The sequence below is a fragment of the Anser cygnoides genome, chromosome 9 (genome assembly GCF_040182565.1).
Source record: "Anser cygnoides isolate HZ-2024a breed goose chromosome 9, Taihu_goose_T2T_genome, whole genome shotgun sequence".
Taxonomy (NCBI): Eukaryota; Metazoa; Chordata; class Aves; order Anseriformes; family Anatidae; genus Anser; species Anser cygnoides.
In genome coordinates this window covers 2,631,052-2,655,888 of record NC_089881.1, presented here as the reverse complement: position 1 = coordinate 2,655,888, position 24,837 = coordinate 2,631,052, and the positions used below count along the sequence as shown (strand labels likewise).

At 33.8% G+C, this 24,837-nt stretch overlaps 1 protein-coding gene across 6 annotated transcripts in view; it reads right to left on the bottom strand.

The window, feature by feature from the left end:
• XRN1 (5'-3' exoribonuclease 1) overlaps positions 1-24,837 on the bottom strand; it is a 44,092-nt gene that overhangs the window by 13,358 nt on the left and 5,897 nt on the right. For 4 of the 6 annotated variants that reach the window (XR_010833482.1, XR_010833483.1, XR_007162964.2 and 1 more), the window contains exons 7-38: positions 23,219-23,306; positions 22,943-23,111; positions 22,385-22,452; positions 21,389-21,523; positions 20,433-20,493; positions 19,545-19,650; positions 19,105-19,194; positions 18,803-18,959; positions 18,337-18,456; positions 17,112-17,281; positions 16,147-16,267; positions 15,951-16,049; positions 14,105-14,208; positions 13,464-13,595; positions 12,568-12,730; positions 11,988-12,101; positions 11,437-11,535; positions 11,160-11,275; positions 9,837-9,983; positions 9,403-9,492; positions 8,323-8,458; positions 7,514-7,570; positions 6,677-6,809; positions 5,633-5,702; positions 4,241-4,466; positions 3,512-3,613; positions 2,730-2,825; positions 2,382-2,493; positions 1,703-1,767; positions 1,204-1,308; positions 716-841; positions 238-394 (exon numbers count right to left, since the gene is read on the bottom strand). Coding sequence is in view for 3 of the 6 variants with exons in the window: in XM_048062903.2 (XP_047918860.2) it covers positions 238-394; positions 716-841; positions 1,204-1,308; positions 1,703-1,767; positions 2,382-2,493; positions 2,730-2,825; positions 3,512-3,613; positions 4,241-4,466; positions 5,633-5,702; positions 6,677-6,809; positions 7,514-7,570; positions 8,323-8,458; positions 9,403-9,492; positions 9,837-9,983; positions 11,160-11,275; positions 11,437-11,535; positions 11,988-12,101; positions 12,568-12,730; positions 13,464-13,595; positions 14,105-14,208; positions 15,951-16,049; positions 16,147-16,267; positions 17,112-17,281; positions 18,337-18,456; positions 18,803-18,959; positions 19,105-19,194; positions 19,545-19,650; positions 20,433-20,493; positions 21,389-21,523; positions 22,385-22,452; positions 22,943-23,111; positions 23,219-23,306 (3,734 nt within the window). In the remaining 3 variants the exon portion in view is untranslated. The remainder of the gene's footprint in view (positions 1-237; positions 395-715; positions 842-1,203; positions 1,309-1,702; positions 1,768-2,381; positions 2,494-2,729; positions 2,826-3,511; positions 3,614-4,240; positions 4,467-5,632; positions 5,703-6,676; positions 6,810-7,513; positions 7,571-8,322; positions 8,459-9,402; positions 9,493-9,836; positions 9,984-11,159; positions 11,276-11,436; positions 11,536-11,987; positions 12,102-12,567; positions 12,731-13,463; positions 13,596-14,104; positions 14,209-15,950; positions 16,050-16,146; positions 16,268-17,111; positions 17,282-18,336; positions 18,457-18,802; positions 18,960-19,104; positions 19,195-19,544; positions 19,651-20,432; positions 20,494-21,388; positions 21,524-22,384; positions 22,453-22,942; positions 23,112-23,218; positions 23,307-24,837) is intronic. The other 2 variants (XM_048062904.2, XM_048062905.2) reach the window with 2 other exon arrangements.

The window sequence follows — 24,837 nt, the reverse complement described above, 5'->3', positions numbered from 1 at the left end:
GAGATTCTTAGTTCTAAATAAAGAAATAGAACTCAAAAATAAGGACATTTTATTATTTTATTCTGAAAATGAGTTCAGATCTTCGCATCCTTAGCCAAGTGAACCGTATTTGTCAGGAGAGGTTCAGTTTGGTTATTAGGAAAAAGCTCTTCACTGAGAAAAGACTGAACCGTTAGCTAAGTATGTTCTAAACTGTCACAAGGTGAAGCTCTGAGCTATGCTGATGTATAAACATACCCATTTTTTTTGGTTGTCTATATTGCAAAGCAGCTCTGTGGCAATCCTGTCTACTTGGGGGAGCAGGAACATCACTAACTTGGGATTTCACTTCATTCCTCATTTCCATGTCAGAGCCGTCTATCTTCAAAATTTCTTTGAGCATCTGCGTTCCTTTCTTTAAAAAGAAAATAAACCATTTAGGTATGTGACTGTGTTCAGATGAAGCTACCTTCTTACTTAACTCTGAACATCATAATTAGAAACAAAATCTGCATTTTTCTTTTCCCATCAGTTACATTTTTATCAAAGCACAGTTAACAGCACCTTAGCATAAACAAATGTGTTTGTTAATTTTCTTTGAGAATAGCTAATTAAAAGCTCATCAATATGCTTAAGAAGACTGTATGAGGTTTCACTGAGTTTCCTTAAATAGAAGAATTGATGCTAAGACAGCAGATGTTAAATTGCTATGTAATGATTCCTGCAGTATACAGACCATAGCAAATGATTGTGGTGACAGATGTTCTTCATTTATAGCTCTTGCTTCCTTGGAATAAGTCTGCACTTCATTTTCTTTGGAAATTTTCAAAGCAGCTAGAAGACTTTCAAGATCATTGTCCTTCTTAAAACAAATTCAAAAAAAAAGATACATCAACTTAGTATATTACAAACAGATGCAAGAGGAAAGGTATACTAGTTTGAAATTGATATTATGCTCATTCAGGCTTTTTTTTTTCCTCTGAGTTTGGGCATATGACAGCATGTCTTGTTAGAGTGTGAACAGATATCCAGAGATTGCGCCAAGTTTTGCACATGAAGTACAAACAGTGACCTATGAAGAACTGATTTAAACAATAACCGAATTATTCCAGTTTGTCTTGTATCTGTTAACAACATGAATTTGCACACACGTAAACAGGAATAAAGTCAGTTAGAAACTGATGTTATTCAAAATACACAAGGAAATCAACACCTAGATCCTACCTTTCCACCTGCACATGGACCATCAACTGCTGCCTTCTGCATGACATTGGGACTTTCATTTCTCTTCAGAAGTTTGACATTATACTTATTCACACCTGCAAAATTCTGAATAATACTGCAGCATTTATTATTGAACACTAACACGCTATTACTCATTATGATGCAAACAAATTAGAAATGCAGCTGTAAATAGATTTCACATTCTTAAAAACATTCACATTAAAAAACATTCTTAAAACATTTCAGTAAAATGTGTTTTCCCACTACATTAAAGTTTTTAGACTGAGAGGAATAGGAAAAACACTTAGTATCATTGTTACATTCTTAAGCTCTTTTCCTCATTTTCTGTAAAATACCTCTAAAAAAAATTCTCCAAAATAAAGTTTACATATTAAAAGAATCAACTAATATGCCCATTAAAAAGAAATCTAAAATGATTAATGTGATCGGAGTAAAATGAAAAGACAAGAATACATTTACTCAGGATAGAAGAAATTACCTGTTTGTTTGGTACTTTATTATGTGGCTGATTTTCATCTCTTGTCACTTTGGAATCTTCTTTAACTACAAATAAATCAAGAATAAGAATGTGTATTATCTTAATGCTCTTAAAAACCATAATAAGAAACAAGATTTAAAAAAGCAAACAAAAAAAAAAACAAACCCAGAAAACTCCATACAAGTACAGAGAGTCACATTAATTTGAATGTTTGCAACAAATGTCTTTAATTCTTACTTTATAGATGATTTGGCACATTCTTTTCTTATAGCATAAAATAAATAAAAGCATGTATGATAATATATGTAATTTTATATTCTACTAATATGATTGCAAGCAAATTTTTAAAGCCAAGACTTTTATTATTTGGCTGAGATTTCAAAGCCAAGATTTTTATTATTTTATTATTAGTTTGTTTTATATTTTTTTAAAGTCAGATGTGCGGAAAGTCAATATAGTGAAAAACAACTTGTTTAAAAAGGTTTGGGATTAATCATGAAATGGCTTTATATACACACCAGAGACTGTATTTGACAATACCACATGCCACGTAGCGCTCATATAACTATAATGCACTATTATTTTCTGTGAATAACTATGAAGAAAAATAAACCTTCTCAATGAAGACGACATAAAGCAATAAGTTCTCTCAAACACAGTTTTTAGTTCCAGTACTTACATTTTTTATATGTCTCCTGTTTTCTTTGCTGACCTTTAAAGCTGCTGTCATTGAAGACTGGCTTACAGAACTGATTACTAGTTCCCAGCTTGATTTCCTGAGGAACTGCACCCTAGAGTTTCAAACATCAAACCTTAACCAGGAAAATACATATCTATCATTTACATAAATATTCCAGTCCTTTATTATTACCTCTTCCCAGAGCTATGCACACGTTCCGTAACAATACTTTGATCACAAAACTTATTTGCATTACTAACTAGGAAGTTTTCTAACACAACCCAATGTACAGAATTAAGAATCTTCATGTTTTGAATCCTGGGATCTGTTTAAAGCTTATATACTAACCTTCTCATGCATGTTTTGCTGAGTGTGGTAAGACTTCCCAGAAACCTGCAATGATTGCCATATAGTGCAGAATTCATCATCTTGCTTACTTTGTGCCTGACAAAATAAGAAACAATAATTTCCCAACAAGCTCAGCACCTATAAACTCTACCTTTGAACAGCTAATCATACACAAAGACATTCCAAAAATGCTAAGGTCCAAATTTAACAGTGCTCAGACAATAGAACTTTTCAGACTGACATTAGAAGAACTTGCAGGTGTTCAGTTTACAAAATGGGCTATGATGTATGTTTTCTTTTTCTTTTTTTTTTTTCCAAAGAATCACTCTTCACTTGTAATGAGCTTAGTTTTTGAGATTTTGTTTGTTCACTTACAATTTTCAGAAGTTATTAACATAGAAAAGATTACCAACTATAATTGAACTCAGATGATAATTCAAAATGGTTTCAAAAGCATGCTCATATACTGCCAATATTCTTAAATTTTATAATTACTGACTTAGTTTGTAAGGTCTTATCAGGCACAATTGCTTCATAACATTACAAGTATGTTACTACAGAACTGACAACTAGCTATGTAAACAACAGTTCTTTAGAAAATCTAGAATGTCAATGAGAACACAGGATTTTACACTCAGTTCCATAACTAGGACAAGTTCTGCCTCAGTCTGCATCTGGACTAAAACAGCATGGTTTTCTTAAATAAGATATCTGTAAATCATGAAAAAAGGATACCCGCTGTAAATAGTGGGCCAAAATACTAAATGAATCAGGACACTCACTTTGTTTTTCTGATTGCCACTCAGAAATGATCCTTTGTGGGGTGAGTTGGAAGTGCCCTGATTTTCAGCCCTGAGATTGTAATGCTGTCTTCCATTCAGTTGCTAAATCAGTGAGAGAAAAAGCAAACATACACAAGCCTAAATTTTCTTTTGTACAGTACTCTTTCTTCTATAGATTTAGAAAATACAACAATCCTTTTCCACCACATATAGCAATGTAAAGTTACTCATTACTTTTTTTTTTAAACAAGTCACTGGTTAGAAGCTGAAAACTAATTAACCTGAGGAGAACTCCAATTCACCTGTCATTTTTCCTACTATACTCTATTTCCAAGTAAATCTAAACTAGTAAGAAAATCATGCATTGTCTTTCTGAGCACAGATACAAGCATAGCCTACAGGAAACATCACTTGGAACAGAGCATTAAGGAAATAATTTCATCTCTGTTAACCCATCTATTTGTTGACACCACTGCAGTGTCACTGCTATGAATATTTGCCTTTGGGAAATCTTACTGGAGCTACTCAAATAAAGCAAAATAACTGCATGTAAAGAACTTTTAGTCCATTTCATTATTGGATTAAATAGTTTATCCAATGTAAAAGTTATCCTACTTCTAATAAAATAATAAAACCAAAATTTTGAAAGTACCATTAAGGATAACAACCACGCTTGTAATTCAGCTTCTACAGAAAAACATTTCTGTACAGATGAAAATTAAGTCTTACTTGCGTAGGAACAAAAAGGGAGCGAGGAGAATGGTTGAGGCCTCCCAGATGCACTTTTTGTGAGCATACAGATGACAGATCAGATGCATATGAGTTGTAGTTATTTGCGGCTGGCTGAGGTTTAACTATGGCTGTCAGTTTTTGATTTCCCATTTCTGACCGACTACCATGAGACAGGTTAATTAAGGCACTTGACGGCAGACGATAACCTCTGGCAGGTGAGCACCTTAAGAAAAGCAAATTTAACAGTTGCTTCATGTAGTTTAATTGGTGACATTTCAATACATCTGATTTAATAATACTGTTGCCTCTTCCATGCCAAAATACAATGATTCAAGTTTGAACAGCAGAGGTTGAAAACCATACCCAATACTGAAATCTAGTACCATTACACACAGCATTAATCCCATTGTGTTCCTGTTTGGCCTCTAGCTTTCAAAACTGCAAAACAACAATAATTATTCCTACTGGTTGAGTTTATAACGCACCTTTCAGTGCTGAACTCAAATTTTGAAGATGAAAGTTAATTGTTATAGCATAATTCTGGAGTAAATATTTCTGTTAAAAAAACAGAAAATAATATTTTCTTTTCTAAGGTGAAAACTGAAGACACTGGAAGAATTATAAATTGAAGTTAAGCATCATTTAGTCAGTTTTGTATCTTCCTTCATGATTCTAAATACTGAAGAGAACCTGTGTTACAGGACATGCCCTTGAAATGAATAGGATTGTGTTATGCTTGCTAAACAGAGGAAATCAGATTCTCCTCTTACCCCTGTCTCTAAAAAAAGGTGACCTATCTAAAAACAACAGTACAATAAAGCCTACTGGATAAAACTACTGCCCTTAGAAGCTCACCTGTTTACTAAAATACAAACGAGTTATGACACACTAAACTAAACAGATTAACCACGCCTCCATCTCCTGACGAACAATCAAGGTTTTTAACATCGGTTAGTTAAATGCGTAAGTACCATTTACTAGTAGTCCAGAATTCCTCTTTCAGAGGAGCAGGTGATTACCATGTCTGTTTGCTTTTTTTTGAAATCTGTATGTTAAAGACATACTGATAACAACCTGTTTTACGTGCGTTTTAGAAAGACATTTCAATCTACTGCTGTAGTCTGTTGGCTCATATTTGCCTTCTAAAAGGTAGTAGCTTCAAACTATGCAAAAAAGCCTAAAAAGCATTTCCAAAACATATCTCATAAATATTATCCCTACTCAAAGCAAAAAGAAGCACAAAAGAAAAAAAACGACTGATGAATACCACCAAGAAACAAAGCTTTAAAAAAAAAAGGCATCTAAAAACACTCAACCAAACCATAGGCCAACAATTTCATGTCATTTATACCAAAAGCATGAAATAACTATGAAAACCCCAGCACAAACCTTATAGTTAGGCCTCCCAGGAATTCTTCATCAAACAAAACTTCGAAGAGAACATCTGTTTCTCTACTAGCTATAGAAAATGAAGTAAAATGTCATCCTATGTGTGACAGTAGCTGTTTTAATCTAAAACACATAATTATCTGTATTGGTTATGCAATAAACAATGAAAAGAAACTTACTAGCTATAGAAGAAATAATTATTCCTTGATTTAGGAACTTTATTAACAGCAATTCAGAAATGCTTCCCAAAGTCATGTATAGCTGTCCTTTTAAGTATGCTCTGATCAGAAACACACCATGCATAACCACCTATCAAAATGCATAAACAATACTGCCCTTTACAGCAGTATGTCACTGTTGTCAGAAACTGCCAGAAAAAAGATGACAGCTGTCTTTCCATTCAGGCAATCAGAAACTGACAGCTTCAACATTACTTTCACTGATTATTTCTTGTGTAATGAGAGATTAATACCATGGGAACAATTTCTATTACTAGATCTCAAACTTTTACATCTGGCATGTTTAGGTAAATCCTTTTGTTTACCTGAAATAGACTTACGGACAGTCTTCTTGCCAAGGAAGACATAAATGCATGCCATTTAAGAGAATTGGAATATCATAGAAAAAAATCCAAAATGAAAATAAAGAGACAAATCGTATTTCATAGAACTTTACATTGAATGTTCCCCCCCCCTACTTTTCTTTACTATGTCCATATCTTCTCTTAACTCCATTTAGTTCCTTTTGCAGCCTGTGTTCTTTCACATTGATCTCTGCCTCCTTCATGTTAAGGAGGGACAAAGGGTAAGTTATTTTGTATTCAAAGTACAGCTGGCTAATGCATGAAATTGAAACAGAATACCTGTAGATTTATTTCACAGCAGTAAATATATCACTAGTATCTTCAAGTTGCATATGCTTTACAGGTGAGAAATATTTTTGTTCACAACCATTACACAAAAGAACTTTTTCTGAAGCCTGGTTTCACATCACTAGCATAGCTATAATAGAGCTGTAATGCCACAATTATGAAGAAAATATTACCTCCTTTAATTCCTATAATGGTACCTCGAAGACCAACAGGAACAGAAAAATTCTCTCTCACATTGACAACACGATCAAACAGCTTATACGCCGCATCTCTATCTGGAACAACCCCATTCTGTTGTTCTAAAGGCTGACAAGAATCAAAAGACTACATTAACATTTGTGAAAAAAAGAGGATTACAATCAAAATACATTTAAATTGTATCTGAAACACACTATAAAACAATCTTTCTGAAAAAAAAAGATGAACATAGAATCCTTTCTCCCCAGACACACAAATCAAACAAGTCTTTTTTTCTTGCAACTCTCACTCACAGCTTCTGCCTGAGAAACAGCAGCGTTGTGCATGATCCAACACAAAGGGGATCGGTTCAGACAAACTAAAACCATCAAGTGTAACCTGCCTGTATCAGTAACATGGGTGGGTATCTGAGAAATATCAGGCAGATGAGCAGCTGGTCATATGTCAAGAACTGAACAAAAAGGAAAACAGGGAAGAGGAGACAAATGAAAAGTACATTCCATTTTGCCTTCATTATACAGCCAAAGAGAACTGCAGGAGCATGAAAGTCAGAACGTAGAGAAGAACTGAACATCAATATAATGCAAAAATGAATTTGTAATTAGCAGATATTCTCTCCCTTTAGAGAGACTACCACTTTCAAATTGATTTTCTAGAAGGCACCAGGAAACATTTTTTCCCATATTAATATTGACCTAAAATTCTGCTTTCTCAAAGCTGAAAACATGTAAAATAGATGATCTGGGCAATGTAAATTAAAAAACCAATAACAACAAAAACAACGAAATCCCACAACTTTTCATGTCACTTACTCTGTATAGCAAATGGGGTTTCACAGTTACTCGCACCTTCTTGTTGCTCTTTCTTTGCTAAAGGATAGAAACAAAGTCATTAAAAACTAGTGTAGGAACCAGCACTAAATTTCAGGTACAACAAATCACTTGAAAATATAATGTAGAATTATTTTGTTTCTTTTACACGATGAGAACCCCTTATACTTCACGAAACCTGACTAAAAAGTTGACTAAATCCAGTTTTTAAAACATGACTGATTTCTTACTGAAAGAGTATTGTCCAACTAATTCCAAAATTCAGACCGACTTTATCACTGTCCTTGCAAGTAATTTCAAGGAAATTAGCCCATCATTTCATACGGCTTTGCCTTCAACTTTGGCTTTAGTAACTCCTCTCTTGGTCCCTTCTTTGATCTGTGGCCTGGTGAAAATAACTTTCTAATTTTCCTCATTAAACAAATTTTCACAAAAGAGAAACTGCAAGGGAAGAAGAGCTACGATTGCACTTGGAAACAGCACTACAGAAGTTCAGAACATATACTGATGACGGTTCCTTTCTGAAATCACCAAAAAAAGTTCAGCGTGTAGACTAATGTTGCTGAATCACCTCAAAAACAGTGAGTCAACTAAAAAAGTTCAATAATGAGATGAATCAATAACTGAATTCCTGTGACAATTTACATTGCAAATTCATATCTTATATTCCTTTTCTTTGGAATGACAACTAATCTTCCATTGTCTTATTCTAATTTAGGAACCTCGAAAATAACGAGCAACTACTTTTTGGTTCCCCATTGCCCACAGTGACATCAAGGACATGTACGTACCTTGCATTTCTCTATTTCTTCTTCAATTTTCTCAACAATGGCTGCATCCAAAATTTGCAAGTCACATGATGAGCGAGATAAAGCAGAGACAGGATGTGCCTTTAACCAGGCAACAATTTCTTGAACTTTCTCAGCTCTACATAAAAGAGGACACGAATTACAACTATATAAACTAAACATTTTTACCAGGTTCCCAGTCAAGTATTATGACACAGGCATAATGCTTGTATACATTCATAAATTAACGATCTAAGAGTGCTCTATGACTTTACAGAAGGGGTCAAAAAAATTATCTGAATTATGCTGTACTGTTTCAAAAACTATAACCTCAAATTTTGCCTCAGCCAAAAAAAATAAACATGAAAAACAGAAATTATTTAAAAATATTCAGTAAGTTATGTTTTCATCCAACCGTGTTCAGCTGTGATCTAAGGTTCTGAGACCAACTATTTCTCACAGTACAGTAAAAAGGAACTTCAGAGCATGCCTCTACTGTAAATTGGAGCACAAACCTGAAATTCTTATAATACAAGAGTCCCATGATGACATATGCACCTGATACAGGCTTACCAACTTAGACCCATGAACAGGGTATACTACGCAACAGCAGTTTCTTTTAATGTTACTATACTGTATCTAGAACCAAGGTTGCTTCCTGTCTCCCGTGAAACTGATTGAATGTACACTAAAATGTGCAAATTACTTAGAATTCTGTAGGTGTTATTTTTCAAAATCAAAGTGATCTTAAACACTTAAAATAATTACAACTTTTTCTCCAAAAATGATCTTTAGGTGGCTGTCAATATTTCATAATAAAGCATACTGAGGGTTACTTTAAACGCAAGCATTACGAAGTAGCCACTGAAAATTTGATTTCTCATTTATTGGACTTGACATAGGAGTCTAACAGACTTGGACTCCACAACTGAAATGTACAGCATTCTGATAATTTTTTTAACTGATCAGTGAACAATCGTACTGCTCAAGGAACAGCATGTTTTCAGGTACTTAGCAGCCATCATGAATTTCAGTGCTGTCATCCTTATTGCTTATTCTAGAAGAAAAAAGAAGAGAGCTTACCCATTCTCATCCTCGCCAGGCCAAATGTCATCTTCATAGAATATATCTTCCTGGCTATTCTTGGCTATATAATTAAACAACTCAGGAACCCTACAGAGCGAATAAAAGGAAGAGAGATTTTGTTCCATATCATGTAATACACAAAAAATACATCGATGGGCATCACAATTTCTGGAGCCCATGCGGATTTTTTCTTCCACTTAAACTAATGTCTTACTGTTTACTTTTCAAATGTAAGCTGCTGACAAAATTATTCCAAAATATGCTTCACTTTGGAAGGAAAGACTAGTAGCAGAATATTGGAAGAAGAGAAATTTTATCAAGCTATCTCCAAAAGCAAGCTCATCATTTCTTAAAAGACTCAAATCTAGAGGACAAAATAATGACTGCGATAACCTTGGATAGTTTAGACGAACTTCACATCCAATATCTACCTTTCTAAATACTCAGCAAGTAGTTGTTCTACTGCAGAAGAATACATCCATTCACTTCCAACTTTCTTAGTATAGCCAGGAACTTCTTCGTTTTTCTTATTGAACTTCAGGTTCAGCCCCACATTTGCTTTGTGATCTCCATGAGGACTGGAAATAAGAAAAAGTTCATTAACTTGCAATAATGCACACGTGCACACACAACACATATATAAACCACATAAACATTAATCCTCAGTCTTAAACCACAGAAAAGTTAAGTTCATTGTATTGTTTACTTGTTAGCATTGCAACAGCTGTGAATGTTACAGGACTGCTGCTGTGGTATGCTAGCTGGCCACATGCATCCCCATTCCTTATTGCAGAAGGAATATATAACCTTTCTTCACTGAGATCTCAATCTAGTTGTCATTTACCATGATGTAGAATGATGTTTTTAAACATACATACACATTAGATCTCAAGCATATGCTCAAGTATCACATTTAGTGAGCTGCCCCAGGAAACCACAATTCAGAGAACTACAGTGTTTTCTTCCCTTATGGATTTTAAGCAGTTTTAATCTTAATTAACACAATTGCTAAATGTAATCAAGTACAATTATTATTACTAGCAGTAATGATAAGTACAGTGAAATTAGATCCCAAGTCCGCTTCTTATTCTCAGTGTGGGAAAAGGAACATGTGCAGGTTTTTTTAGCCTACATAGAATGATTTGCACCAAATCAAAACTCACTTTTCCAGCTGGTTGGTAAGGTTTTGAATACAGTGTTGTTGGTGGCTTTTAACAAGGTGTTTGTTAAAATGGACTTACTCTGAGGGGTCTTTTAAAGAGTTCTATCTAAATAAATGCTCAAACTGAAAAACTGAAAACTGCTCAACTGGAAAAAGTATTTTAGTTTAATGATCTAGTTAGAAATGATTTCATGTTTAATATAAAACATAAATAAATAATCACCATTTCCTTCAGTTTTGTCTGAAGCAAAAAATACATCATTGTGAAAATACCTAGAATCAAGAACTCAGATATACAGCTATAATAGAAAGCTATAACAGAAAGCCAGGTGCCTGATTTCATGTACTGAGATTATCACCTCCTCTTTTAAAGAACATTCCTTAACAACAAAGACACAGAAGCTCTACGTAATTAATGCAGATTTCTATTTTATATGGCCCAGAAGAGATCTATTCAGAACACATTTTTCTCATGCACTGAGATGAATTTGAAATTATCTATATTGCAGAGGCTTCCCCACATTCTGGGATTCTTGTTTTCCTGTGCGATGACCCAATAAGGGTCATGTACAAGCTCTGTACATGAACTTACTTTTTCTTTGATCCTCTTCCAATAAAGATACTCCCTGTAAATCTGGAGACTAGATATCCACTTACTCCAAGACGGCTGGCCAAAATATATGCAGGATTGTATTTCACAGAGTATTTCTTTAAAACAAACAAACAAAAAATTGGCAATTCCTGAAGGATAAGGATTTACATACCAAGGGCAAATGAATAACATGGAAGCATCTTTTAAAAATATTAACCAATGCAAAATATGTTTAACATGGTATTTAAGCTTTTACTACAAAACCAGAAGTACTTACATGCTGATTCTGTATTAAAGGATCAAGCTGGGGTTCACAAGGAATATTGAAAACTACACGAATTCTACCTTCTGGGATCACATCACGTGAATCTTGGACCTTTGAGAGAAATGCAACCCATTAAAACTAAAAACAGCAGTCTTTGGATAATAGATCCTCAAGTGTATTTTATCAACAATTTTGCTGCAGTATGCAAATAGATGCTTTAGGATCATCCTTCCTTGGCCAACACTGCTTTGTCACAAAGGCAATCAAACAGCATTAAGTCAAAGAAATCCTTGACAGAAAGCGGTCCCAATTGGGACCTCTATGTATTAAAATTTATCCCAAATAATCAATAAAAATAATCCTCCATTCAAGCTATGCTACCTTATACTTGTCATGCCAGCAACAGAGACAGGAAAAGCAGAAGAACCTCTACTTTGACTAAACCACCAGGGAATGTTCTATTTCAAACTTCAGCTAGCAAAACAACCAGTACTGCCACACAACGTCTTAGATTATTTTCAGCTTGAAAGTAAAGAAACCCAGGAGGGAAAAATGGAACTAACTTCTCCCATGCAGCCATAGTAAGGAGATCCCAGCATAAAGGCTGTGCTCCCAGGAGGAAACAAGTCATCCAAAGTTTTGATGTTTGAAAAACGAGAGTCAAAGGCTTTGATATCCTATATAAAAAAGACAAAATTGATTACATTAAATTTGTCATTCAGTTCCAGTAGAATCATTTAAAAGTTCATATAAATAGATGCTTATTCTAAAACACTTAGGAAGTATTCTTTTCAAATATAAAATAATTCATTGAGGGCAAAGAAGTTACTGCTATATTACAAATGCTTGTACACGATCAACTGTGCTACCTTGCAGAGCACCACTACAGTACTTCATTCAAAATATCATCAGTTATAAGATGATAAAAAAACATGTTTTCCTACAGATCTCTACTTTGCAATAGGGCCCCAGATTTTGTGACAAAATACTTGCTTAAGCACGTTATATTTTTATATACTAAATGACATAAATTTAAGATGCTTATTTTTGTTCATTCTTTTATTTAAAAGGTGCATACGTTCTTCCCCCCACTCAATGGAGTAAGGAACTAAGTGCAAGAAGATACTGAAACTGTGTATTTACCTTGACAACAGTTTGGTAAACAAAAGGAAGAACTTGTTTTGACCACTGCTTCTCCAAATATACTTCACCATTTTGGTTTAGTTGATATCTATTGCCAGTGAGTAACTGAGCATACACAACTATTGATGTTTCATGAATAATTATTCCTTTTCTTCTCTGGTAACTGAGCACAAAATAGAATATTTAGTTTGATTACAATAAATAGAACTTTGCCAAGGTAGTGGAATTATTTTTTTAAATAAAAAGTTACTCAAAAAAGTTACTTTTAACAAAGGAATTTTAATGTTTTGTTTCCTGTTTTATAAATAAACACCCAGAACAGCTTCCTCAATTGCTTACCCATCATTGCGCGGCCATCGCTGTGCAACTAAATTTGTTAATTTACACCCATTTTACCATTACAGTAGGTAAAAGGAAGGGTAAGGAGTAATTGGGGGCAGTTAACTCAAATGACGGACAACGAAATGGCAAGCTACAGTAACTCAGGTGTATTCTGTTGGTCACCCACACTCTAGGAATGTGAGCTGTATTCAGATTTAACAATATTAAGCTATTGAAGTTGTACCTTGATACTATATGACTCCATTCTATATACTTCCTACAACTGTGGATTAGATTACTAAAACCAGAAGCATCTGATATTCATTTATTGAAAATTCTTTTTTAATGGCATCTGATTTTAAACACCTAATGACTAACTCCACACACTATGAAATTTCAATATATGCTTTGTTACTTTTTATTTTTTAATTTTGTTTTTCATTCCAGTGAACTCATTAACCTTTATTATCACAAATGCAGCAGCTCTTCTCTGCTACTTAGGACTATGATAAGGCAACAAAACAAAGCTAAGCAATAACATGCAATGTTACGCTTTCATCTTCAAAGTTACTTACTGCTCTGAAAGACCTTGCACTTCTTTTAACCACATGCTTTGTTCGTTATCTCCAACATATGCCACTTTAGTTGGGGGCACTGCATTTCCCATGTAGAGCTTCTGTGTTCCGTGTGGTTCTTCCAAGTAGAACCTTGAGAATATTATAACAGATACGAATTTAACTAAATGAGACAAATCTAGACATAACCAACCATGAGCAAAACTTAAAATAGTTAGAAATTATTTTTTAAGGACATGGAAAACTTGTATTTTTATCTACCCACCCACAACAGTTCACACAGTGTAATTTTAGATGAAATACCAGTGCATGTACTGAAAGGAAGATTGCATAGAAATGTTCTCTTCTACATTATTCCATTTGGATTTCTATATGAGCTTTTTTCCCCCAAAGTTAAGAATGAGCTCTCCTAAACTTCTAAATCTAGAGTGAAATATTGAAGGACTAGACTTCTACACTGATAACCAAAGCTCAGAATGATGCTAAACAGATTCTTCCATCAAGCAGCCTTGGATACACCTGGACTAAATTGCTGTTAATAAACATTACAACAAAACCAAAACTTTTTTACACAGCCTAATGAACTTGTTCAGAAAGAAATGATAAAGAAGGCAATTAATTACCTATGAAACATCACTTACTTGGTTTCTCCATCTGACACAGCAACAACTCTGGCTTCTTCAAGGTGTGGCCAGTTAACAAAAACAGGCTTTCCAAGTATCAAACTGGCAACATTTTCCACTGTCTGAAAAAATCAGAAGTTACTATTATTACTCTTTTTTAACAAACTCAAATTATTTTAAGAAAAAAAAAATCAAATTGTTTTTCAATAAAAATCACTAGTTAAAGAACTTTTTTTTCTTGCAGAAGAGATTAATTTTAGCTTACTAATTTTATTTTGATACATACTACATATAATCAGATTAGAAATGATGAAGAGAACCACATTTTATATTTTAGCAAGAGTATCACATTCCAAGTGTGTCTGCTTACAACTAGTATATGTTAGTTATAAGACTGGGGTCGACTTCCATTTCTAGTAAATGCTTCCTTTTTTTGTGTGTGTGTGTATGGTAGATCATTTAGAACAATTTGCATCTCTGGGACATAATAATCGAACTGAAAATTTGAGATTAGTACAATATTTTGTACTACATATTTTATGTCTGTATCTCATGGAAGTAACAACACTTATGTCCAGGACTTTCCTAGCATTTGTAGTTTTAGTCTCATATTATATTCTCTTCATCCAATTAGTTTCAGCTATCTTTTAAACTACTATTTTTGCTTATTTAACTCTTTGCCACCTATCACTCTTCCTATCTCTCTAGCATCAACACTCACTTTATTGTTTTCCTTTTCTCTTTTTTTCCTTTTTTTAATTAATTTATGTAAGTCTTTGAAACTTTTTTCTTCCGTTTATTTTCCTGGATTTGTCTTTTGCTACCTGGTATTTTTGATTATCAGTTCATGTCCTGGAAAGGATTTTCAAAAAAATATTTTGCTTCTTAATGTCTCTGCATCAACTCTTTCTTCTAATTCCTCTATCAATCAATTTCATTTAAGTGGAAGGTGTAACTGCTATGTTGATGTAAAGATACTGATAAGAAGTGCCTGTATACTCCACAACACAACACAAGAAGCAGTGATGTGAAAGCCCTTCTTCCTTACCATTATACCATTTCCAACTATTAGTTCATCGTGAGAGAGTCTCACCAAGTCCTTAACTAACAGTATCTGACAACCACCATAGGGAAATGCCAGAAACACTACTGAGATGCCAGACATATAATAGTCTGAAGTTAGGACAAATTCCAATCTTTCAGCAGTTTCCCAAAATTCTAGACTGTTCCCTACACAAAGTTAGCATTTTAATGCTAATGAATGTTTTTTTTTTAAACTCTTGACTCCAACAGTCAACAAAAGCTTTCGGTGTGAACTAATACAGCTGATGTTTCCAGTGAAATGGAATCAGCTGTTTTCAAAAACATACACTAAGAATACTACTACAAAGGGGATAAACTTTGGGCTGGCAGCTAAGAACTCGAGAGCTCCTACTCCAGCAATTCATCCTATGGCCTTGAACATTCACCTGTATTTCACCTTCCCTTCTATTCACTGAATTTCAGAAACTTATATGTAAAGCTCATTTTGAGATCAAAGCATTACTAGTTAAAGTTCAGAAAAAATACTCTGAAGACATTCTTTTAAATTAACTACTCAGTTCAATATATTCAACCACTCTTTAATGCTTACTAGATTTTGGAAGTTTTTAAATCTGTTTTGGAATTACCCTAAATGTTTTTCTCTTCTAGTACACTATTGAGAAGATATGAATAACTAGCATTTCAAATTTGACTATTTATCAAATTCAGTCTCTTCATGACAAAGTTTTTTGGTTGACTGTTGGTTGCTTTTTTTTTGGGGGGGGGGGTGAGGGGTAGTTTTGTTGTTCATTGGTTGTTTTTAAAGGAGCTGAATACTTACTTGATCTTTTGAGTTTTCATCAGTTATGATTTCTAACATCATGTTTTCTCCATGGCTGCTTTGCTGAAACACCTGCACGCCACTTTTTCTAAGATAAAACTGGGTAAGAACAAAATAGTACATAAAACTTCCTTGAAATGTTATGTAGTAATTTATGAAACAGAATTTAAAATGTCAGAAGACTGAAATCATTTACCTTATGTTTAATGTGCTTTAAAGTAGGAAATCCACAAAAATATAATGCACTCTTGTTGATTTTAGTTATTTGATTGTGGGTAATTTCTACATGCCAAGCATCCAATGGTATTGTTTTATACCTAAAAAACAAGTTGCACAACATTTGCTCATACAGAGTGGCTTTTAACTATAGAATCTTTCATTACTCACTCAAACCTTAGGAACACTAATTAACAAATCATTTGACTACCCTGTAAGGTGGCAATTAATTTAAACCACTGGAAATCTATGCAAGAGAACCACGAAGCCCGTGTTATTACTGCAAAGATACTACATTAAGAAAAGACAAAGCTTAACTTTAAGCCATAATACGTTGCAACCTTGCTATTTTAATTCACTGTCATTGTCAAATTCCAAACTAGCAATGGTTACATGTGGTAATAACATACATCTTTACAACTGTCCATTCTCAACCAAATAAAATCCCACAACAGGCATTCCTCTATTAATGTGTCTCAAGTTTGACTACAATAAAGGTTATATTTCCATTTAATCTTGAAATCTCAGCCTGCGTTAAATAAAGCTAGCTACTTGAACCGAGAGGAAAATTAACAAAACACTTGTGTTCAATACTCCACATTGAATCTAAATACTTACCATGGTTTACAAATGGTCTGGAATTATTGGGTTGATAGATCACCACTATCAGTTATTTCCACCCATTTTTCATCCTTTGTGTCATACAAAGTTTAAGAATTCTCTAGAGTGTTCTTGCTGACTTAGCATTGGTTCATCTGCTTTGCAAAGCAACTCTTGACGACACAGGACAACGACTCTTACCATGCTGACCAGAACAAATAGTATCTAATGCAACAGTTTATATTGTCCAGGGTAAGTATCTGCATATACAAGCTTTGGCTAAAACACACACAGAAGTATTCTAACGACTTGTAGTCTACACTAAAATAGTTATTCCAGAATTACCTGGTATGACACCTTTCAATTGCAGGAAACCTCTCTGGCCAAGGAGACATGTACCGGAACTCTGCATCTTTGTCATACCAGTACATTAAGCAGGCACTGTGAGTATTTCTGCGTTTCTCCTCTTCTTTTAGGCACTTATTACATGATTCCATGGCTTGCAGCAGTCGTTTCTAAATTTAAAGAGAAATTAGCATATGTGAAACTGGCAACAGAAATGAGCACAGGACAGTCTGCACTAGAAAGGTGGATACCTGCGCTTTTCTGGTTAATACATTCACTAAGAGCAGCCTTCCCTTCCTTATATCCCAGGTGCAGGATAAAACTAGGACATTTAGAGTGTAATAGCTTTGGAGAATAAAGATTACCTTTTTTGGAAACATACTTTGAGAATGTTAGCCACATTTTACCTTTTGGATTTAGCATTCAAAGAAACACTAGAAGGATTTTAGAAGATATACTTTTTTTTCCCCTCCAAAATAACTATTGGAAAAGGTTCGAACAATTATAAGTTTTTCAAGAAAAAACTGTTGTCTTTTGTGAAGAGACTAACTCCCATCAACTTTTCACTGTGAACTATGAAAACAATTGAAAGACACGCATCACTACCTGAATATATATCTATTCTGTATTTTAATTTTCATTCACTCTTTGATGTACTTAAATTTAGTCTGATAAGAATATGACTATAGGACTTGTTATGACAACAACACAAATACATTATATTGTTATCCTACAGGCAACAGGATAGTATTATTGTATTGCTGTCCTTTAACATTCTACTGCTCAATTTGTACTTAGTCTTCTGCCCATTACTGGTGCTCAGGTGAAGAGATTTTCTGTAAATGAGCTGTTTTATTTTTTTGTGTATTTTTGTTACTTTTATTTTACTTACAGAAACATTGCATTTTTGTATATACTTAGGAATAGACATTTTTCTCAAGACATTATGTATCTGACTACCTGATCAAAAAACAAAAATAAGCTAAAAATCCCACATTCCTTATTTAAGACATCTACTACTTGAAGCTAACTTTGCTTGTGGTAACTTGATTTAACCTGATCTCCAGGCAGCAAATAATGTTTTCCCAAGGTCTTATCAGGCATTAATTTAAACTTCCACCTAACTGCACTTCTCCTAAACTTCTTAATTAATCTATAGATAGACTTGTTACAAAGCTCTCAGCAGACATTAAAAGAATTTACAGCAGACATTAAAAGAATTTACCTCATCAATAAAAGGGATTAATACCACAGCTTCCCATTCTTGCTGTTTTCCATTCAGGTCAGTTTTAAAGTCTGGTGGATAATATTCTATAATAGGAGAGTCTTGACTAATCATCAAATGCTATGAAAATACAATAGGAGAATCAAACAATATAAGAGACAATTTAGCACTATTTCTAGGAAGAGAGAGATGAAATCTGGTACTAAAACCAGCTCAAGGCTGTACATGAGTTAAAGAATTATCATTTAACTGCCCTGGTCAAACTACTTAGCAAGTTCAACATTTTGTTTTATTTACTAACTTGAAAACATATATGAGTAGTAAGTAGTAAAAGTATGTAACTTAAGATTCAGAGGTAGAATATAACTAAGAGTATACTTAAAATATAAAGAAAAAGAGTTACTTCAAAATAAAACAGACAAAACCAGTAAATGATAGAAAAATGTGACTTAATTCTACACCCTACCTGGTAACATTTAGGTAATAGATCTTTGCTAGCTGCTGGAAGTACAGCAAGAAGCTGTTCAAATGGCATGAAAGGTTTTCCCAGTTCAAATTTGATTTTGAGTTCACTGATGTTGCGAATATCTGACAGATAAGGTGCATAATGATATGGGTAATACCTGCAGGAAAAAAAATATCTTGAATTAATTACACTACAGCAGCATTCACAATGAGAAATAAACAGAACTGTATTACATGTTTCCAGCAAATAAGGTGAAAACCGTTCCATCCTTAAACAGTTTCATATTTGACAATTTTTCTTACCAGCTCCATGACTGAACTCCATGGTAATAATAATGCAAAATCCATTGTATTGCCTGGACATAACATTCAGCTTGATCAGCCAGGAAGTCACTTAAAATAAAAAGATAAAAGGTAATTCTTAGCTTTACTAGTATATAAAAACTACTCGGCACCTTGTACATAGGAATGAAGATCGAGCACTTCAGAAAACTGTGTGCTTACTAGGTTCTCTGATTCATTTACTACTAAGGGATTATTTTTTCCTCTCTAGTCCTCTAATACTTCTAACAGAAAACTTGACTTGTAGCTCTTCTAGCATTAGCCAGAAGCATCACCACTACAGGACCATGCCATGTGCTCTCTGCTTTCAACATGGATGTACGTTCTGTTTTATATTACATATATGCAAAGACCTGTCTTTTGTATTAAAAAAAAAAAAGAAAAAAGAAACAAACACTTACTCAGAAACTACTTCTACACCCATTTTAGTCATGTAGTAAGTTCTCTTGTATTGCCTAAACTCTGTTTCAAACAGATCATCATCTTCTGGTTCATCTTCCAACACAGCTGAAAGAAGCCATGAAAAAATGTGGATTAAGATTCCATAAGCTCTCTACCACAATAAGATTTCAAGACATTCAGTTTTGATTTAATGCTTGAACTCTATTCCTCAATTCACAGTTATGTATGCTTGTTCCTTCCTTGCACAGAAAGCAACACAGAACAGTCAAACAAAATTTTCAGCTGGATATTTTTTTTCTTTAGAAGCTTGGCAACACATTTTGTAGCCCAATTATATAAGAACTGAACAAAAATATACATTTTTGTAAAAAAATACATTTGAAAGTAATTTCAGAATTCCTCCCCCCCCCCCCCCCCGATTTAAATTTATAGATTTTTGACAATAAATTTCAAAGCAGGACCCAAAGGCATTTCTTTTGAATAAATGGAATGAGTTTAAAAACACAATTAACACAAGAACAAAAAAAATCCAGAGCTGTACAAAAAACAACGAACACCACTAATACAACAATTCAGTTTATTTTTCCTGATCTGTGTAACAAATTACCTAGGCATATGGTTACCAAAAACATAATGTTACTGAAGGCTTGCTCATTCATATTTCATCATGGAAATACTGGTCAGGTATGAAGCATTTCAAAAGCTTTAGCCCTGCTCTCTCACCACAAGCCAGTTATATGCACTTCCATTTCCCAATAGCTGACTATACAACTCTTTCATTTAAAGAAATTTCTGGAATGAAATTCTTACAGATTTTCCAAATTTATACTCAAATTAACATTTTGTTGTTGTTGTTATATGCAAATGAAAAAATAATTTGCACTTACTTCTAGCGGTCACAACTTCATTTTTTTCTAATGCAGCCAAACACAGAGAATTTTCCTGAGCCTATTAAATTAATATTTGAGATTAGGTAAGAATACAAGCTAATACGCACATACCTAATCCATAACCACATAATTTGCAACTCAAAAGGCTAAAATAAATATGAATAAATATTGTTATTATTAGGTATAAAAACACTGTGTTTTCTTCCCTTGTAATTGCCTGGGGAAAAGGATTTTATCCATACACATCAAACAAAGACACAGTCTCAGACAATATCTCAATCATCTTTAGACAAAAATATTTGAATGCCTGTTTGTGTTCCAAAATGCTAGTATTTCCAAAACTCTCTAATAAAATATTTTACCTACATCATGTATTCTGCTATGGCACAACTATGCAATCAAATTTTCAGCAACCTTAAAACAGTTCAAATTACTTTTGAGGGAAATAAGAACAGAAGGAATTGTGTTTGAGAAACTCAAAAAAAACCAAGCACAGATTCTTTTCTGTCTACAGCACTCTGAAAGGCTTCAATAAGTGGAGTCATTAAGTTGGCCCTCTTCCCTTGTACCGGAGATATCGTTGCCATTCAAAGGATCAGTCAAGATGACTAGCTAACACTATACAGCTGCTCCAAACTTCTGTGGCAAATAAGAAAACAACCACAAATAAAGCATTCCTTCTTAAAGGAATAGTTAAAATCTTGCTCTTACAAATCACAAACTGCACTAAAGAATGGGATAATGATATACCGTGACAGGTATAATTTGAGGAAATTTCCTGCTGCTACTGCTACACTCTGCTGAAGGTATATATTGAAAGATAGCCAAAAAAGCTCAAAAGAGAATTTTATTCCATTTGACGTATGTACAATTTAAATTGCCATGGCTAGCAAACTACTGATTTACAAAAAATATCATTTTTATTTCCAAAGTAGTTTATGTAGAACACTAACCTTCTGTTTCTTTTGTTTATTGTTTCTGGCTTCTTCTGCTGCAATACCAGCTGCCTCGTTGAGGTATTTATTGCCTACTTTACTTTCAAACCATTTTAGGTCTACAAAGACTTCACTAAAGTGTTCACGATCAAACTGCAAAGAAAGATTCAAGTTTAGAAATATCAGAGGGATGAAAAATGTAGAGTAAGGTAGCAATAGATTACAAAAAAAGATTTAGATAACTGCCAAACTTCATAATCAGCCCTACAAGTAGTAGAGGTATATATGGTCTGGATAATATCGTCTTGTACAACAAACCCAACACTTTTATCGTTCTGAGAAACTGAAGACAGGGCTGAAGCAGGAACAGCAGATGAACTTCCTCGTTTAAAACCCTTCAAAAAGTTTTGACATCTCCATTTCTAGAGGCCCTAAACCTTTTTTATTCTCTAGGATGGATTACTGCAGTGGCACATAATAGGATGGCCTCCTGAATGTCAGTTAGTTAATGAAGAATGTGGATGCCTGCCTCAGACATACTAACACTTCATTGCTCTTTATGAGTAATGTTAATAACAAAACTTGCAAAAAATGTTGCTTTCCAAGGTCTTTGGACATGCCTTATGCCACAAAAGCCAAAAAAGTTAAAGTTCTGACCAGCAAGGAAGCAAAGAATATTGTTGCTGGCAACACACTTTGCCCAGTATTGTCATTCATTCATCAATAATTGAGAACTATAATTCTACTGGTGAACCCTCATTTGACCTGAAGTGCTAAAAGATGCTGGCTATAAAGCATAAACCCAATTATTCAAGCTTTCTCCTTTCAAGTTATGGTAAGATCAAACAACACCTAATTGGATCCCATGATAAAATAGCTCATGGCACCACTTGTAAAACACAAGTTATTAAGCAGTTCATTAAAACATCAGCATAACGCATTTTAGGGCACTAAATGGAGTTCATATGTAACAGACTGAACCATTCTATGAAGCATAATTATGAAGGTACTTACATCTGACAATCTCGTGAGATACTTCTCGAAGCGTTTTAAATTCAGATGCCCATTTTCATTTATGTAACCTATTGGGAAAACAGAGTATGGTTTTTCAAGTTAACAATTTGAAAATTACAACCTAAATGTTGCATAGACAATAAAATGTTCTGGTTTTTAAATTACACTCAAATCTAACTACTACTGACAGTGATGTGTTCTATGGCAAACCTACAGATTTATCATCTCTTAGAGGTCCTACAAAAAGTGGTATGAGATAACAGAGCTAAATTCAGTGATATTTTTGTTCTTCCCCATTTTTTACACTGGTTCTGTTTCATATTACTGAAAAGCCTGCAGTGAAGAGCTGTATTTTCAAAAATAAAAATACTCATGGAGACAGCTGAAGTCTAAAGAAGAAAAATAAATTGACCAGATTCAGTAAGGATTATCAACCACTACTGCACAACTAGTAGGACAGTGCATAAGTTTAACCCAACCTTTTGCTCTTACTCTGCCCTATAGCTCTCCCTTTGTTCAGACTTTAAAAATCAAAAAAAAATCCCCAGAACTCCTTACCTCCCAGTTCTGGCAAGATAGCCATGTATGTTCTATAAAGTAGCGGCAGTGCATCATGATTAATGTGTAAATGAGGTAGATGAGGAATAAAATCATTGCCTACAAGGAAACCCATTAAGATCCAATCATCTATTATCCTTTCAATATCATATTCAAATGGAATCTTATCCTAAAAAAAAAAAAAAAGGAAAAAAAAAGGAGAGGAGCAACATTTTTGTTTTCATATAACCTTGCAGGATTTTTTTTTCCTCCAATAACAGCTCCATTAGAACTTACTTTTACTGGTGAAAATTCATAATCAATATATTCTCTCATCAGTGATAAGTGCAGTAAATGAAATGTGGTTTCCTCTGGTGCACATGCTCTGTAAATTATTCAAAACATTGTCAGTTATTTATAAACACAGTTACAACATGAATATTTAAGAAGCCCAAGTTTACCTAAAAATAAGTGATCTGAGGATTATAACTTTGCAGGATCAAGTATATAAACATTTGTTTACCTCTGTTTTAAGATTAAACTGTTTTGAGTCAACTGTTTTGAGTCAACATATTTCACGTTGCATTAAATATCTCTCAGGCAATTTGTTGTCCAAAGAGAAGGACAACCTAACCTTACTTTGCACCAAAACCAATGTACTTCTAAGGTATTGTAGGACTAAACTGAATACACAGAGTATGCAGATTCATGTCTAAACTGGCCGGGTTATGTACTCAGTCATTTGAAATACTTCTTTAAGAAGAGAACACACTCAATGTGAAAACATGTTCCAAATGCATTATCTATTAGTGGCTTCAACACATGGTACTACTGCACGCAGAAAAAGACAAATCTACTATTCATATATGGTTTAAAGTAGACAACATGTATTCTTGCCTTCTTTTTCTCCCTTCACTAGAACTAGTTTATATCTACTAAAGTTAGGCCAAAATTAGTTAATACATACACCAAGAAATTAAAGCTAAGAAACTTTGATGTATTTTAAATGTGTAGAGGACTATTTCACCTTGTAGATATTATAACTAGCTGGAACACCTCCAACGGCAAGCCAGCATAAACACCTGTATATTCACACACATACATACATACTGAATTTGGGCCAGAATCCTCTGAGAAACATGTGTTACACACAAACTTAAATGAACAGTATTAAGACAAACTCTGGGCTACACTTGGCTGTGCAGAATTTCAGATCCAATTCTGTTTCTTTCAAACCTAATTTTCAAATTGGTATAAAGTAACTTTGGCAAATCCAGGTTGACGATGATTTCACCTGTCTTTCTTCATGTCACTGGATTTGAAAATCCTGATAAAACAACGAATTTCTCTCAATCAATTAACTGCTGATAGATATTAGTTTGTATCCATTTTTAATATTTTCAAATTCCCAAGTGAAAATACTCTTTAAAAAAGTGACCATATTGACAGAAGGCAATTCCCCTAACTTCCAGAAGTGAACTCCTGTAATAAGCCAGATTATCTAGACATCATAAAAACGCTAAATCTAGAGCAATGCTTGAGGAAAAAAAGGGTACTAGGAGATCTTGCCTTTTTATTTTTTATTTAACTAATTCATTAAATGTTGTCACACTTATTTTATATTCTTCTATGAAAAAAATGGGAAAGGGACCTATTTCTTTAATTAGAATTAGCTCCTTTAAAACATTACAATGTTACATGCCAACACCATCAACATAACAAAGCAGACTTCATCAGTTTAATTGAAAAGGTGGCTGCAGAAGACTATGAAAGAAACATATTATTTCTGATGTTTATCGCATCGTCCTTGGTAATAAAAACATGTATGTATCATTTTTGCTAATGCATAAACCTAAACAGTTATATGACTTATTACTGTGTTATCCAAAAGCTTTATTATACCAAAAAGTGAGTAT